The sequence below is a fragment of the Bacillus rossius genome, chromosome 1 (genome assembly GCF_032445375.1).
Source record: "Bacillus rossius redtenbacheri isolate Brsri chromosome 1, Brsri_v3, whole genome shotgun sequence".
Taxonomy (NCBI): domain Eukaryota; kingdom Metazoa; phylum Arthropoda; class Insecta; order Phasmatodea; family Bacillidae; genus Bacillus; species Bacillus rossius.
In genome coordinates this window covers 241,246,786-241,264,173 of record NC_086330.1, presented here as the reverse complement: position 1 = coordinate 241,264,173, position 17,388 = coordinate 241,246,786, and the positions used below count along the sequence as shown (strand labels likewise).

Sequence of the window (17,388 nt, the reverse complement as noted above, 5' to 3'; positions counted from 1 at the left end):
GTTCCACCGAGAACGAGAACTCCTGAATCAGCATGCCCCAGCGAGTGAACTTGGACTTCCGGCCCTGAGCGGAGTTCAACCAGCGAAGGCACTGGCTGTCGGTCCTAAGCGTGAACGAGCGGCCTTCGAGGTGGTGCCGATAGCGCTGAAGAGCCCAGACGACTGCCAGGCACTCCTGCTGGTTCACGTGGTACCTCCTTTCAGCCGGCCCAAACTTCGCACTGGCGTACTCAATCACACTCCGGACACCGTCGCCGTCCACCTGGTACAGCACCGCACCCATCCCCTCCTGACTGGCGTCCGTCTGGACGAAGATGGGTTGGTCATGTTTCAGTCACAACAGCGTGTGACAGTTCCGGAAACGGTCTTTAACCTGGCGCAGGGCCTTGTCCGCGGCGGGCGTCCACCGGAACTTGGCCTTCGGCGACAACAAGTCAGTCATCGGGGCCGTGATCGTCGCGAAGTCAAGCACAAAAGACCGCAGCCAGTTCAGCAGTCCCATAAGCTTTTGGAGCTGCTTCCTGGTCTTCGGCGCCTGCTTCTCGTCGATGAGTTCCAGCTGGGCAGGACGTGGACGGCACCCCTCCGCCATCACCAGGTGCCCCAGGAACACGATCTCCTCAGCCACGATGTGACACTTGTTCGGGGCACAAGTCAGTCCGTGTCTGGCCAGCCTTTCCAGGACCAGTGCCAGGTGGTGCGCATGGCCCTCCCACATCCCAGAATAGACGATGACGTCGTCCAGATAGGCACTGGCGAAGACGCCGATGTACCCGTCCAGGACGCGCACCATCATAGACTGGAACGTGGCCGGGGCATGAGCCCGAACAGCATGGCACAGAACTGGTACCGCCGACCGTCTGGTGCAGCGAACGCCGTCTTCGGACGGTCGGCGGGGCATACCGGCACCTGCCAGTAGCCCGACTTCAGGTCCAGCGCCGTGAAAATTTTTGCGTCCCCCAGCCCGGCCAAGGCGTCAGTGATGTTGATCTGCGAGGGGGGGGGGAGCGGGGATCGGCAGTCTGTTGACGGCCTTAAAGTTTACGCAGAAGCGTAAACTCCCGTTCTTCTTAGTGGCCAGCACCACTCTCGAGTTATGTGGGGAGGTGCTGGGCTCGATGACCCCGTCGCGCAGCATCTCGTTCACCTGGGACTGGATCACCTCGCGCTCCCGGGGCCCGGACCCATGCACCCTCTCAAACGGCGGGCGGTGCGACACCATAGGGATACTGTGCTCCGTCATCGTCGTGTGCCTTAACCGGTCCACCGCCTCAAATACCTGAGATCGGGACTCAAGGGCCCGACTGATGGCGTCAGCATACTCTGCCGGGACGTTGTGCCGGAGGTCCTCCAGGCGGGTTACTGACTGAGGAGGGGGAGGGAAGCTCTGGTGGATGTCGTACACCGTCCAGGGCCCGCGGGTGCCGAAGTGCATCCGTCCAGCCCGCACCTCCAAAGTGGCATCGACCTCGTGCAGCCATGGTGCTCCCAAGATCAGCCCCTCGCGCAGGTCGGGGACCACCCAGGCCTCGATGCGACTGACATGACCAATGATGTTCAGTGTTACCTGGGTTGTGCCCCTCGCCGTCGTGCTGGTGTCCCTGATGGCCAGCTGCACCTGCTCCGGGCGCGGTACCACCTCCTCCTCGGCGACCAGGTGAGCCGCGACAAAGGACCAGCTGGCTGCGGTGTCCACCAGGGCCAGCATCTCCCGGTCGTCGGCACGAACTGGTATCCGCAGCAGCTCTGGTTCCTCGGGTCCAACTCGCTCCAAATGGACCGGCACCTGGCCCACCTCGCTCGAGATTACCATGTCATCCAGACGTGGGGAGCCTAGGAAGGGCTCCGCTGGCAGCTCCGGCACCAGCACGTCGTCCCCTCGGTGAGCTCCTCCGCTGGCGGCAGGCCGCCGGAGAGACACGTCCGGCCCCTGGACGGCTGGTGTCGAGGCCACGGGAGTCGGAATGGCATTCCTCTGTCCCGATCGCAACCCCGGCACGGGGGCGTTTGGCTCAGGCCGCGCCCGATTCCCACCGTCGTCCGACGGCGCTCGGTTCTGCTCCGCAGGCGGCGTCCGGGTCTCCGACGGATGCCATAATCGGTGGATTAGTACCGTCGCTGGTTCCGCTGGTGGTTGACGCCCCGGGGCGCGGCGCCCAGCCGTCTGTCCGCCCCCGGCTCCGCGTTTCCCGTCGACGGCGCGCCTCCCTCGCGCGCTCCCTCCAGCGCGGCCTTTGTGGGGCACAAGCGGTGCCAGTGTCGCTCCTCTGTCGGGCAGTAACGGCAGTGTGGTGGCCGCTCATCGCTCTCCTCCCGACCCGTCTGGCGCCACGACAGGTCTGAGGGGACCGACTGTAATGAGCCCCCTCCTTGTGATGGTCCTGCTGCGTCTCTCTGCTGCGGGGGTGGGTGGACGTCCTCTAGTGGCAAGGGTGCGGGAGGCGGTGCTGCATGCCGGGAGTGTACCGGGCCGCGTGTGTACTGCGCGGCCTTGAGGTCCTCTTCTATGTCCCGTGCTAGTGTGAGGAAACTGTCCAAGCTTCCCCCGGCTGCCCCCCGCAGAAACGGGCGTAACTCCGGTGTTAGCAACTCGACAATACTGGACAGCATGTCCCCAAACCGGCTGCCCATCGCGAGGCGTCTGTGGAGGCGGAGTTTTTCGTGCACGAAGGCTTCCACGCTCTCGCCGCGGGTCTGAGCACGACAAAACAGTTCGCGCTGGCATCGCGCGCGCGAGAGAGAGTCGTTGAACCGCGACTCGAGGCGGTGAGTGAAGTCGCTCCAGTCCATGTCATATTCGCCCGTCTGCTGCCACCAGGCGTGGGCTTCGCCTCGCAATTGGCCGCTGACACGCTCCGTCCACTCGTCAGCCGCGACGCTGTAGCGCGTCAGTTTGTCCTGACACACACGTGTGAATAAACACGGGTCCTCATGTGTCTGCCCAGCGAACTCTGGAAGAGTGATTGGTCCTCTTGCGATGCGGGAGATCGGCAACACTTGTCCGTGAACCGCCTTGCTTGTGTGTTCCTCGCACCCTCCGCACATAAACAGGCCGTCACGAAAGTTCAAAAACTCTCGTGCGTCAGTGCATGCACGATGTTTCATGACGCCGCATTGGTGACAGCGTGCGGTCTCGTCGGGGCGCCCGTGACACTGTACTGCTGCGCATCGCGCACTAGCTCTGTCCTCTATACTGTCCGCCTGGTGTTCGGCTTTGATGCGTTGCTGGCACATGCAGTATAGGTAAGAATATTCCTCGGCCGGGCAGATGGCCGCGCGTGGTTTCCGGCAGTCCCGGCATAAGTCCTCCATGTTAATAGTTATGTGCGCGCAGTCTTGCATTACGCGGGCCGTAGCGTCGGCGGCCGGCGGTACATGTCGGGAGGGAGGGTGAAAAAAACTCCCCCTTGTTTGGAGAGCACTACCCGAAAAAAAAAGCGGGGGAAGAGCGTTCGGCCAAGTCACTGGAATGCCGCACTTTCACCTCGCAAACAAAAGGTTGCGGGTTCTGCCGCCCCCTTCCGTTAGGCCGCCCCTATCGCTTTCCCTAGCGAAGCCAGGCGCGAGTCCTGCCGTACGTACTCACTACTCCAGCCTCCGCCGAGCTACTCAACGAATTTGGCGAGTTATAGTTACACCTTGGCCACTCTAGTTGGGCGCCATATGTCGTCCCCAGGCCGTGGCCCTTTCCCGATCCCCGATGTGCGACTATGAATTTATGTTGTAATTATTTTGGCCGACTAAATCAGTGAGAGGTGGGGTTCGTGCCTACTGTGGCCGGGACCGGGAGCTGGGGAGAGGGGGAGATGATGATGAAGAGGGCAGGAGTACGGCAGTGGAGATCGAACCAGGAAACGTCCGCTGTTAGCCTACAAGATGTTTTATTTAGTCCTTTTCCCTGAGCGCGCCTGACCCACAACGATGTTACGGGACACGTCCCCCGCCGCGCCGTGAACGAACGCAAATTGCAGGTCATCCACGAAGGTGCACTACTCCGCGACTGAAGATGTCGAACGTGGGAGCTAACCGAAACGACGGTAGCGACGCTAGCAACGCGCGTGGCAGAGGGCCTACGGACTCGCGGAGCGCAGCGATACAGGACCTCCCTTGACGGCAGCCAAGCGGCGACTGACGACTCCCTGCCCCGCGCGGCCGCAGTGCCGCGCGAGAGGTGGAGGGGGAAGGGGGAAAGCGGCACGGAGGGTCGCGTGTCCACTGCAGGCCAGGCGCGGCCCCTGTACAAAGCTACACGATTCAAACAAAACACATAACTACCCTATTTGAATACACAATTACAAGTTAAGTTTTTACAAATAATTATACAAAGATGTCCGTCCTTGAGCGGTCCAGAAGCGAAGTTAGGGCGCACACGGGTGCGTCCCTATCACGGAGCACTCACTACACTGCACAGAGGAGTTAGGGGGAAATAGCCCCCCTCAGGTACCTGGCGGTGGGCAGAAACGGCCTCTAAGTCTATGAGGGCACGACGACTGTCGTCACTATCATAAACCAACCACTGCAATTCAAATTTGTTTACATTTACTTACCAATGGGGCTGCTTGGTGACGTTATTTCTCTCATTGCTCTGTGTTTAGAAATTGAGCTCGAATGACATGAGTGTTCATAATTTTCTTGCCTTATTTCGGGGATGGGGGGGTTGGGGGTTTGAACCCCCAACCCCCCCCCCCCCCCCCCCTGGGTATGCCAATGCAGTCACCGACGAAGCTCGCCCTGTGAAAGTCGTTTTGCCCGAGTAGCTCCAGCTGGAGAGTGGCGAGTTCAGGCCTAACGTGCAGGTTCAGGGGAAGGAATTAAGGAGAGTTTGGGGATGTTGACGAAGGCGGTGGAAAAAGACATCTCGCTCAGATCTGAAGGCGATATTTATTGATAGCAAGCTTTCCCCGCAAACCTATTCGCGGCCTGGCCTAACACAACAAGAGACTGACGTTTCTTCCACACCGCGACCCAGACTCCCTGATTATAAACAGAAAACAATTGCTGTGCAGTAGGGTAGCCGATGACTACCTCGTGGTACAAGAAGCTAATCGCGATAGCTCGACCATGCGTAAACGTGCTCGAGACGAATTTTTGCTTACCGAGCGGAGCGATGCAGGTCTTCTCCGCGCAGCAGCTAGACAGCGTTTGCGCTCTCCGCTCGCCCGCGCGTGCTGCTAGGCCCGAGGAGGGGGGGGGGGGGGAGAAGCCGGCGTGGAAGACGTGTTCGCGGCAGGCCAGGCGGCGGGTCTTACAAACTAATTACACAAACACTGAATAACAATATAAGATTAATTACAAAATACAAATACAATGTTAATTATGAAATAAGCATACATGAGTTACACATATACGATATTTACACTAAAACGTGGCTGTCCGTGAGCGGTCGTTATAATCATGACGTAGGGCGCACGCGTGTGTGTCCCTGACCTTTTCACTGCAATGCACTGCACTGCACCAGTGGGAAAGGTGTCTCCCTTAGGCACACGGCGGTAGACAGGTACGTCCTCTTCATCTAGGAGGACACGACGACTGTCGTCAATATTATGTGCAACTACTGTGATAAAACTACAGTTTACAGTAATTTGTAGAATATCAGGATACTTGTAACAACAAAAATCCATGGGGTTTTATGAGTAGGAAAATTGCCATGGAACTAATCCTTCCGCAGACATAAAATAATCCCGAAATTCATCACGAATTATCTTTGCTTCGGATATTGGCCTCCTGGGTGTATTCTGTAAAGGTATAAGGGCGTTGGAGTTCTCAACTTCTGCCCTCCATGTGCCGGGAATAAGATTATAGTCAGAATCCTCCGAATCAAATGTACCAGGAGGCGAGTATGAAGCCCTTGAAGGTGCATTTCTTCGCAAAAAATTATGTAAATAAATGCATGCCAAACTTATACTTTCAACTTTGTTGGGATGCAAAGAAATAGCATTGAGAAGAATCCTAAACATGGCACTCATTATGCCAAATACATTTTTAATTATTCTTCTTGCCCTGCTCAGTCTATAGTTAAATACCCGTTCTGGAGATGAATGGCCAGGGTTGTGGCCAGGATATGGCTTCATAATGTTATCTGATAATGCAAATGCATCATCAGAAACTATAACAAAAGGAACAGGTTTCTCTCTCGTTTGTAGGGCTTTTGCAGCTGGCAGCTGTAACTTTCCTTTTTGCATATCATTGTAAAGTCATGTGTGTTTGAACACACCACCATAAGAAATCCGTCCTTGACAGCCTACATCTGCATATATGATGTTGTAATTCGCGTCTGCAAAAGCCATCAGTACAATGCTGTGTGGACCCTTATAATTGAAATACAAACTTCCACTATGCTCAGGCGCAATTATTCTTACATGTTTCCCATCAATACTTCTAATACAGTGGGGGAAATTCCATTTGTTTGAGAAATGCTGTGCAATTGTTTTCCACTCATTGCTCGTTTTTCGCATCTGAAAAAAAAACAAACATATCTTCAAAGCATATAGATTTATTATTAATATTATGTCAATTTGTGCTATTTAACTAGTTATATGTTTTATTTCCAGGTTGTGTTGAGTAATGAATATCAAAACGATACTGTTGACGTTGATGAACTTTAATACAATAGTGGAGAAAGGAGTGATTTAAGCTCAGGAAGCACTGAATTTCGAACACCTAAATTGCCACTTAAGAAGGTAAAAAAAATGATGCAGCCATTAAGGAAGCATATCAGTGCATGAAAACACTCACTGATAGTGTTTCCAAAGGAGACAACTTCTCCACTTATGGAGAACATGTTGGAAATAAATTACGAAGATGTGGTGGGAGTGATTTTGAAGTTGCTATAGCCCAGAATCATATAGACAACATTTTATTTAATTTGAAAATGGGTCGGTATGCGCAGAACATTAATCAAGTCAACACTAACCACAACAATGAGCCTACTTACACACCTTTGGTCGTGGCAACTGGTTCAACAGAGCATGGTTGCAATCTGTCAGGACTATCCAGTAATTTATCTCCTAGGTCCTACCAATGGATGCCACATCCACCAAGTTCAAGTCCATCAAGTAAAACAGGCCACAAAAATGTAAATGACATAATAAATATTAATAGTAACGATATGTCTGCGATCCAACAATATGTAAATAATTTTCAAGGAAATTGATAATAAATAATATGTAAATAATTCAAATAAATTTTTAAATAAATGTTTTCTTACATTTACATATTGGGTTAATGAAGTTATGAGGGCCTCACACACTTCAGGAACAATTTCTGATATAGATTGTTTTGATATTTTGAATGTGTACATAAGACATGTATAGGAATCGCAGCTGGCAAGAAACCGAAGTGTGACAGCTAGCCTAATCGACTCTGTAATTGATTGTCTAAATGTAGTATTTCTTATGTATATTTTCCCTCCAATCATAACTAGGTAACAATTCTTCAAAATCGCTTGGATACATCCTAGTAAAATTTCTGAAATCTGCCCCATCTTCAAATTTTAGGTCCCTCATAAGGTCATTGCCATAACTGGTGCCTTTCATTAGTGCTTTTCGTATCCACCACCTTCTTTTCTTTCTTCGATTCCTTTGCCTGTTAAGTAAAATAAAAAAATTGGCAGCACAAATTCCTGCAATAGCCTCACTCGAGATGACTCAAGTCTGGACGCGGAACATTGTTTCGGAACTGTTCCGGAACAAAGTTTCATAAATGTTTATAAACTATTTGGGAACATGTTCAACACTGTTCCGAAACATTTGTTTACAGTCTGGACTAGGCTTAGCTGTAAAGAGGAAGCTTCCTGCCGCCATGACACCCTGGCAAAACGCCAGTCACTCTCGATCGCCACCTGGAGTAGTACGTAGCTGCTACACCTCGTGGACTTCAACTGTTGCATCTCTGATCTGTTAACATCCGTCTGGTATTAATTAATTCTTGAACCTTTTATTTTGCTTCGGGGCCTACTCCGGGAGGTAGACTGTTTTAATATTCATTTAAGTCCCTAGGCGGACATTTTTAACCAGACGATTTTAAATACTAGGCCAGGACTGGGGTGTCCTGGCCCGCCGTAAGCTGATTTCTTTGCAGTTGGCACTCTGTGACTGTGATATTGCGAGATTATAGGGTGATTCAGGTGTAGAATGGAAAGTCAACTGTGACACATGTTCTTCTCTATGCCAAGGCTGAGGCGTGTGGGCCGCCTGGAGAGCACAGACAACCATCCTTCGGTAAGATTACAGCATGCTCGACACGTAGAGTGGGTTGGCAGGTTAGATTTCGTTGTATAGGGGGTTGCGAGCCTCGCCACACTTGGGCTACATCACGGTCCTGAGAGGAGATAGCCAGGTCCACGTGCCCTAAACCACATGGTGGCGCCCATATCCGGTAGACACTCACAACACGTAGTTTTTTCCAACTCCAGTGCGACAGCAAAACAATGCTGCTCAGGACACTCAATGTTAACACAAGCCTTCTTTGCAGACAAAAATTCCTGCAATTTCGTGTGCGGCGCGCCAACCGTGAAAACTATAGCTTGAGACATGTACATTAATGTCTATCAAATGCTTTAGAACACAACCACTGCCAAGAGCAGCGAAATCGCTAAATACTGAAATGTAGATTTCTCCTACCTCATCAGAGAGCAGTACTGCGGTTGAGTGGGTGGTGAAATGTAATGTCTCACTCTCGTTTCCCTCCGCAGTTTCTTTAACAAATGAAGCGGAGAGTGAAACATAAATTTTGATGAGGCAAATTAATTTGGAAGTTAAGGCCAAGAAGGGAATCCTACATCTATGTATAAACCGGTCCAAATCTGTATCGATAGTTCCAAAATCATTAGCAAATGCTGTGTCCAAGTTTAAGTCCAGGAAATGTAAGGCGTTGGACTCGTGTGCTCCCACTCCTGACCCCTGCGTGCCATCTCAAGAGGCAGAGGTAAAAGGCTCATGTTCTCCAAGATGGGCCCACTTTGTCTCGGGGGTGAAGACGAAGGTGAGGACATGGTGAGAGTGAAAGAGGAATTACGTTCAGCAGTACAGACAATTCTGAAAATACAGCAAAGAATAAAATGTTGTAGAATTATGTAAAAGCTGATCGAAGACAGTGTTATAAATTAAAAAAATTAAGTGAATAAAATATGTATTGACATGTGCGGGTCTTAGTGCGATGCGAGACGTATGCATGTGTCCTAGCACTCCGCTGGAGCCCTACTGCTTGTTCAAGAGGGGAGACAGGAGTATATCACAAAATGTTACCATAACAGTACCAAGTTATTGTGTGGCTCCTGATAAAAATCACAACAGTTAGGGCCGAGGTAGCACCGACAGGTGTCATCACTTTATTAAAGTGTTTTTATTTTATTTTAAATAAGTCTTCATAGTGTTATAAATTTGCTTATAAGAAGAGTACTACTTCTCAGTTGTAGACATTACTTAGTTTATTTTATAGTATATAATAAATACTGTGGTAAATAAAAAATAATGTTCAAATAAGTATGCTTATAAGGATAAAAAATTGCAAGTATAATACTGGTTTTCTATAAAGAAAAGTCTCAGTTTCAATGGTATATTATAACAGTTTAATTTAGACTATTTACAACAAATCATACATCAAATTGAAGGTAAACTAACCTAGTATTTCTTTAAAATGCTCAATGTGTGCATCTTTAGTTATACGGCACACATCCAACCTAAGGTACAATTATTCCCACACTTTGGTTAACAAGTCCAGAGTAATGGAAGCAATAGTCTCTTCAATTCTGTGTCTCAACTCTGGCAAATTATTAGATAGTGGTGGGACGTAGATACAATCTTTTATAAATCCCCAAAGGAAAAATCGCATGGCGTTATGTCTAGTGAATGTGGAGGCCATCGAAAAAGAGCTCTGTTTTCTCGACCATTACAACCAATCCAACAGACCCAATGGGGAGGGGCTCAATCCTGTTGCAAAGTAAAATTTACAGGTTCGACCTTTTGTAATCGCCATTTTATGTAAGGCGCTGCATGCGAGAAAACAACATAGCAATCTCACGCATGTGCTTATCTAAAACTGTTATGAGTTACCCTTTAATTGTGACCTTGAACCAACACACTACAATGCGTACAGTTGATACTATTAAAATTTATAACGGGAACATTCTTTTATGGATATAATTTATATATGTTCCGCTTCATGCATAACTAACTATGATACTATAGTGATAGCAGTGGCGAGGCGTGGGTTGATTGCATGTGTAAGCAATGCATTAAACCATTTTAACTTAAATTACTAAATCATTACGAACTTACTTCTAGGAGACAGTTCAGAAAACTAACATGCCTAAGGAATTGAGAATTTTGTTTTAGTAAAATGTTTATAATGTTTATTTACTAATTTTTCACGAGTGGATGTAAATCCCTGCCTTAGTAGATGTAAACTCACCCTCATATTTGATGAGCCTAGTACTGGTGGTGACTCGCTCCACCAAGATGGACGACGCTCATGAACTTAATTCTCTGTGTCATGAAAGGAAAGTTATGCACTAATGTCTTTAGTTCTAAAAATACCAAACGTAACCCAAGTGTTCAGTCACATAAGCTGATTTCGACGGCCTTGCTTCGCAAACATGTTGATCACATCGTCGTAAAGCGCATTATTTTTTGTTAGGTCTTGCAATACCTTTTTTTTTTCAATTGATAACAAAGACAATGCTGAGACCCGCGATTGCCCTTGAGAGTTACGGAAATACCTGTATATTTTATTCTCATCAGGACAGAAGGATCTTTCTGCAGATGAACTAGTGGTCGGAATCGTCAACACCAAACAAATAAGTTTCTATGCTTCGTGGAAAGTTTCGTGCAAATCATTCAAGTACAAATATTTATGTAACACGGCCACGCTGTTCTTGTGAAATTCTTTTGAAGAATAAACCACGGAAAGTTCACTTCTCAGTCTGGCAAAATCGAAGAATTTTCCATAAGAAAATTTTAAGGACTGGAATAGTTTTTCGGGGAATGATCGTGAATAAACAGAAAACTCAATGAAATTGAGCAAACCAATGAAGAAGAGACTGCCATTTTCACGAAATCTTTGACTTATTTTTTCTTTAATTGTATCTATGATTTTAAAATATAATCGTCTGTAACAAGTATTCTTGTCATCCGAAATGTTATCTATCCCTTCTTTTTTTGGGCTGACTATCTTCTGTCAAGCTACCAAATTATCCTCAATTTTACACCAGAAATCATCGAAACTGTCACGTAGTTTCTCAAGATATTTCTGAATTTGTTCTACCCTTTCAATGCATTTTTAACACCACATAAAATAAAAAAATTTCTAAACCTTGTTCCTGATGCGTTTATAATATCTCGCACTTTAACCACGTTTCAATTATTGATAATCGCTATATGTTACATGATTAAAACAAGAAAGCTGTTGACAGGCCAATCATGGCGCTAAGATCGTCGTAGAGGAGAGTTTCCCCTTTCCCCGCTTCGATAAGCGGTGTCTGAATTTCCAGTCGGCTGATAGTGGCTGCAAGCAGGAAACAATCTGCTTACAGCGTGCACGGCTGGGTTGTCAACTTACAAGCGGATGGTTGCGGGATGCCCAGCTGAGCGGACCTCCACCCTCCCTCTGGCACGCACATTCGTGGGAAGGGGTGACAGTCTGGCCAATAAGAGCTCACAGCTGCCTGTATTCAAGAGGAGAAGTGCTTACAGAGGGGTGTTGCGCTGCCTCAGAGGGGAGAGGGCGAGTAGGCAGCTCGGCCGGCTTCAGCCAGTCTGTAGGGATGACGTGCGGTTAGGGAGGGGTGTCCACTGTCTAAAAATTACAAACAGCGAGTCGTCAATGCGGTGGTATGATAAAAGACTGTGTGTTAGCTATTCAAGCGCTTATCATTGATAGATGCCACTTCAGAATGCATTACCACATATGTAGGACATTTTCAAACTGTAAGAACTGCTTACAATGCTTACGTAGAATATTCGCCCCTGAGTGATAGTTAAATAATATTGCAAATGGAACTTTAAATTTTAACAGTATTTGAGAACCAATAACTGATTAAATAATAAATTGGACCACTAGGCCGGTGATGACAGGCATTGCCCCGGACAGGTCGTTGCCAGGGGAGATGCGGCGGAAAAGTTGGAAGTTCATGGCTATGAATGCCTCGACAGTCTCGCCGTCCTTCTGTCGTGTCCCGTAGAAGTGAGCGGAGTACTCGACAAGGGGCGATCCTGTGTCGAATCGGTGGTTGAGTGTGTGGGCGAACTCACTACACGGCATCGCCAATCGGCCCCACATGCTCCACCAGCTACGAGCGGCCCCTCGCAGCTGCTCGCTGACCCGCTCCGTCCACTCCGACGGGTGCGTGCGGCACTCGACTAGACGCGCCTCGCACAGTGCCAGGAATTCCCTCGGGGCTTCGTGCGGGGCTCCGGCGAACTCCGGCAGAGTCACTCTGCTGGGTGGCAGGGCTCGTGCCAGGTCCTCCAGGGCGTGCCACATGCACTTGGCCTCTGTCGCCTCCAGCGCGTGCGTTGCGCGGTCGGCGTGCGAGCCCCAATCGCAGGCATGGGTGGTCGGAGGGGCGGTGATAGCCAGGGTGGTGTGGACCAGCAATGGGGTGTGGTTCACCGGGGGTGTCCTCGCTCGTGTCTGTATTCCCGTGTCGTTGTGCCACGATTCCAGGATCGCTTCGGTCTTGACTTTCGGCGAATTATTTGTCCGGCGCGCATTTTTAAGTCTGTAGTGGATTTGCTTTTTCCGTCAGCAGGTCCCTGCCCTGTGGCCAGTAGCAGACTCCACATGTATTCGTCTTGAGCGTGTCTGCCATTGCGTCGCGCGGTGCTTTGATGTGTTATCGGCAATAAAGATATTTTGTGTCGTAGGTATAGTTGTAGCTACCGAGTTGGTAGCACTGCTTTAGTTTAGAGAGTTAGGAAATGGAGGAAAAGGTGTGTGGGAGAAATGACTGTTATTATGTGAATAAAAGGATATGGTTAACAGCATCACGGTGTGTCGTTTTTTTGTGAAAGACTGACACCAGGTTATGGGACCAGGATGCTTATAACGGTCATGAGTGATCTTCGCACAGCGATGTTTAAATTGTGTCGGCCGGCAACGTATTTCTCTGCAGAGTGGTAATGGCGGCGTGGGAAGCTTCTGTGGGGTAGCAGTACCGGGGTGTGGTACACATTCAGTCGCTTTCGTCGTCAACAATTTATAGGCGGTGCTTGTTGACTCCGGAAAAATGGAGCAGCTAGGGATGAATACTGTAGGAGCGATAAAGTTGGAGGGGCAGAAGAATTGGAACGTGTGGAAGTTCCAGGTGTCGGTGTTGTTGCGGGGAATGAATCTTTTTTCAGTTCTGGATGGAACAGACAATAAACCGGAAAAAGATCAAGGTGAGTGGCAAAAAACAGATGCAAATGCTCAGAGTATTATTGTAATGTGTTTGAGTGAGGCTGCAATGATGCACATACTTACTTGCACCACTGCAAGCGAGATGTGGAGGAAGCTTCTTAGTGTGTATGAGCAGCAGTCGAGTATAAGTGTACACTTACTGCAACAACGTTTTTTTCAGTTTAAGTACGAGCAGGGTTCTGACATGTCTACATATTTGTCAAAAATACAAGAATTGTGTCACTTGCTTAGACAGGCAGGAGAAGAAGTGTGGGAACAGTTCACGATTACAAAAATATTAATGTCACTGCCAGAGAGATTTGGTCACTTTGTGACAGCATGGGAATCTGTAGAAACTAGTGAACAAAAACTCGATGACCTGGTGGCCCGACTACTAGTGGAAGAAGAGAGGTTAAGGTCTAAAATCAAGGATGAGGATGTGGCCATGGTGGCAGGATCATATAAAGGGAACACAGTCAAGATGACGGGGGGATTAAAGTGTTTCAAGTGTGGATTCTTGGGACATGTAGCAAACCAATGCAGAGAGGAAAAAGACTTACGAAAGTGTTTTGAATGTGGCAAGAAAGGACATCTGAAGTTTCAGTGCAAGCAAAGGTATAGACCTAAACATGAAAATGCCTTTGTAATGTCAGAAAGTGTATTGCATAGTGTAAGTGATTTGGAGAGCCATAAAAGATCCACCTCTTGGATCATTGACAGTGGTGCAAGTGAACATATGACATTTGAACGTGGCCTCCTCATGAACTTTACACCAGTATCGAATAAATGTGTTCTCGTTGGTGATGGACGTAGTCTTCAGGTGCAAGGTATCGGACAAGTAAATGTGAAAGTCTACAATGGACAGAATTATGTGCAGTACCTTGAACCATGTATTGTGGGTCCCTGAGCTGAAAAGGAACCTATTCTCAGTATCAAGCGCAATTGAAAAGGGTCATACTGTTAAAATGGCTGGCGATCATTGCTATGTATATAAAGACAGCCAGATTCGTGCGGTGGCAAATAAGGAGGGAAATTTGTATATTCTGGACGTAATCATAGAACAAGAATGCTTAGTGGCGGTACGCTCGTTGAGAGAGTGGCATGAAAGCTTATGTCATCAGAACCTGGAATACGTGAAAAGTGTCTTAAATCAAAACAATATTAAGTACTCAGACAACAGTGAGTCATGTGGAGCATGTCTGGAGGGGAAAATGAAGAAATTACCATTTGGTGAAAGTAAACAACACACATGCTCCATTGCAATTGGTACATGCTGATGTGTGTGGATCAATGGAGGTAGAGTCTGTGGGAGGGTCTCCATACTTTCTGCTACTGAAATATGACTACTCAAATTACCGGCAAGTGTATTTTCTCAAGAGTAAATCTGAGGTGTCCCAGAAGCTGAAATACTACATAAATTTTTCTGAAAAAGCTACAGATCTGCCTGTGAAAGTGCTTAGAAGTGATAATGGGAGAGAATTTGTGAATCAGGAAGTGAAAACGCTGCTTGAGGACCACGGAATACAACACCAGACAACAATACCTTATACACCAGAACAAAATGGAAGAGCAGAACGAGACATTCGCACCTTAGTGGAAGCTGCTAGGTCCATGCTCAGTGGGAAAGGGCTTAACAAACAGCTATGGGCAGAGGCAGTAAATACAGATGTGTACGTGTTAAATAGGACCTCAAAGGCTCGAGAAAATAATAAGACTCCATATCAAGTCTGGGAAATGAAAAATGTTGATTTGACGAAACTAATTCATGTGTTTGGAACAGAGGTATTTGTCCATATACCGAAAGAAAAGAGACTGAAGTGGGACCCAAAAGGAGAGAAAGGTGTTTTTGTTGGTTACGAAGATTCCAAAGGGTATCGAATTTACTTCAAAGACAAGAAGAAAGTTGAAATAAAAAGGGATGTGGTGTTTGTGAGACTAAAGGGACATGAAGCAAGGACTGAAACTGAAGTAGAAGAGATTGAAATGATTGGCCTAGACCTGACTCAAAAAGATGAACAAATAAAATCAAATTCCAGTACTGATTAGGAAGAAGTACAAAGTGAAGGAATGTCTTCTCCCTTTAAAGGGTTTGAGGATGCAGTGACTGAAGGAGACCAAAGAAAGGAGAGACCAATTGACGTGTCAAGCAGAGAAACCTCCAAAAATAAGCCATCTAAAACAGCTAGTGGATGGAGTGTAAGAAAGCCAGCATGCTCAGAGTACGATCTAGGACTCGTAGCAACTGATGCGGTACCGAAGAGTTACAAAGAGGCAATGAATAGGGAAGACTCACAATGTTGGGTGGAGGCAATTAAGGCCGAGCTTCAGCAGTTACATGAAAACAACACTTGGACGGCCTTACCACAGGTGCCAGAAGGAAAAGAAGTCGTTAGTTCAAAATGGGTGTTCACAAAAAATGGGACTGAAACTGGGGAAACTAAATACAAGGCAAGACTAGTGGCAAGAGGTTTCGAGCAAGAATGTGATGTGTATAACTTGTATGCTCCTGTGGCAAAACTTAAAACTTTCAGAGTGTTTATGTGTGTGGCCACCAAACTGAACTTACCAGTACAAAAAATGGATGTATGCAGTGCATTCCTTAACAGTGAACTTGATGAGGAACTCTATATGAAATTTCCAGAGGGTGTAAATTCAGAGTATCCTGTTGGTAAACTAAATAAGTCTATTTATGGCCTTAAAAATGCTCCCAAATTGTGGAACTCTAAATTTGATAAAGTAATGTCATCACTGGATTATGTACGTTCCGACAAAGATGCCTGTGTTTATTCTAAATGTAAAGGCAACATCAAAACGTTTTTGTTGGTGTATGTTGATGATATTCTATATTTTGGAAATTGTAAATATGAGCTCAGTGATCTTAGAGATGCACTGTGTAACACCTTCAAAATGAAAGAGCTGGGTTGTGTAAAAAGGTTTCTAGGTATTGATTTCGAGCAGGATTTAGCTAGTAATCGTACAACCATAAGTCAGAAACAGTATCTGCAGAACTTACTTGAGTTGTATGGTATGTCAGAATGCAAACCTTTGTCCTTGCCCATCGACAGAAACTTCAAGTTTGAGTTATTAAAAATGAATGCTCAGAAAATGAGGAAGTAGAGTCAAAGTGTAGAAAATTAGTTGGATCCTTAATGTATGCTGCAATGGGATCACTACCTGATTTGTGTGATCTTGTTACAATCTTAAGTAGATATCTGAACTGTGCAAGCACTTTACTTTACAAACTTCTGCAAAATGTTCTTAGATATATCAAGGGTACGTTAAATATGTGTTTAAATTACTATGGGAACAGGAATGATGATGTAGTAGGGTATGTGGACAGTGACTGGGGAGGCAGTGATGACTGTAAGTCTACAATGGGTTGTTGCTTTAAGGTTTTAGGCTGTACTGTTATCTGGTTTTCAAAAAAACCAACAATCAGTGGCTCTGTCATCCACTGAAGCAGAATTTGTTGCTCTTAGTCAAGCTGCCAGTAAGGCTTGTTGGTTGAAAGACTTGTTGCATGATTTTAAAATAGAAGTTGGTCCCATCACTCTGTTAGCGGATAATCAGTCTACTATAAAGCTGGCACATATGGCCACTGACAACTCTAGAGTAAAATATCTAAAGATTAAGAAGTGTTTTGTAAAAGAGAAACTGTTTGAAAACATCATTAGGTTGGACTATGTTAATACCAATGACCAACTAGGTGATATTTTTATTAAGCCTCTTGGTGGTGTACTGTTTGACAAATTTAGGAAAAGTTTGTTTGTTTTTTAAAAATATTTTATTGAGGGGAGGTGTTATCGGCAATAAAGATATTTTGTGTCGTAGGTATAGTTTAGCTACCGAGCTGGTAGCACTGCTTTAGTTTAGAGAGTTAGGAAATGGAGGAAAAGGTGTGTGGGAGAAATGACTATTATTATGTGAATAAAAGGATATTGTTAACAGCGTCACGTCGTGTCGTTTTTTTGTGAAAGACTGACAACATGATGTGGGTATCTAGTCCGCGCG

The 17,388-nt window shown here is 46.9% G+C and overlaps 1 protein-coding gene across 1 annotated transcript; it reads right to left on the bottom strand.

The window, feature by feature from the left end:
• Positions 1–792: 792 nt before the first annotated feature.
• LOC134546255 (uncharacterized) lies at positions 793–2,096 on the bottom strand. The gene is made up of 3 exons (XM_063388955.1): positions 2,046–2,096; positions 1,046–1,975; positions 793–990 (listed from the first exon to the last, which is right to left on the bottom strand). Exons 1-3 carry the CDS (start codon positions 2,094–2,096, stop codon positions 793–795), a joined length of 1,179 nt encoding a protein of 392 aa, XP_063245025.1.
• Between the last annotated feature and the right edge of the window lie 15,292 nt (positions 2,097–17,388).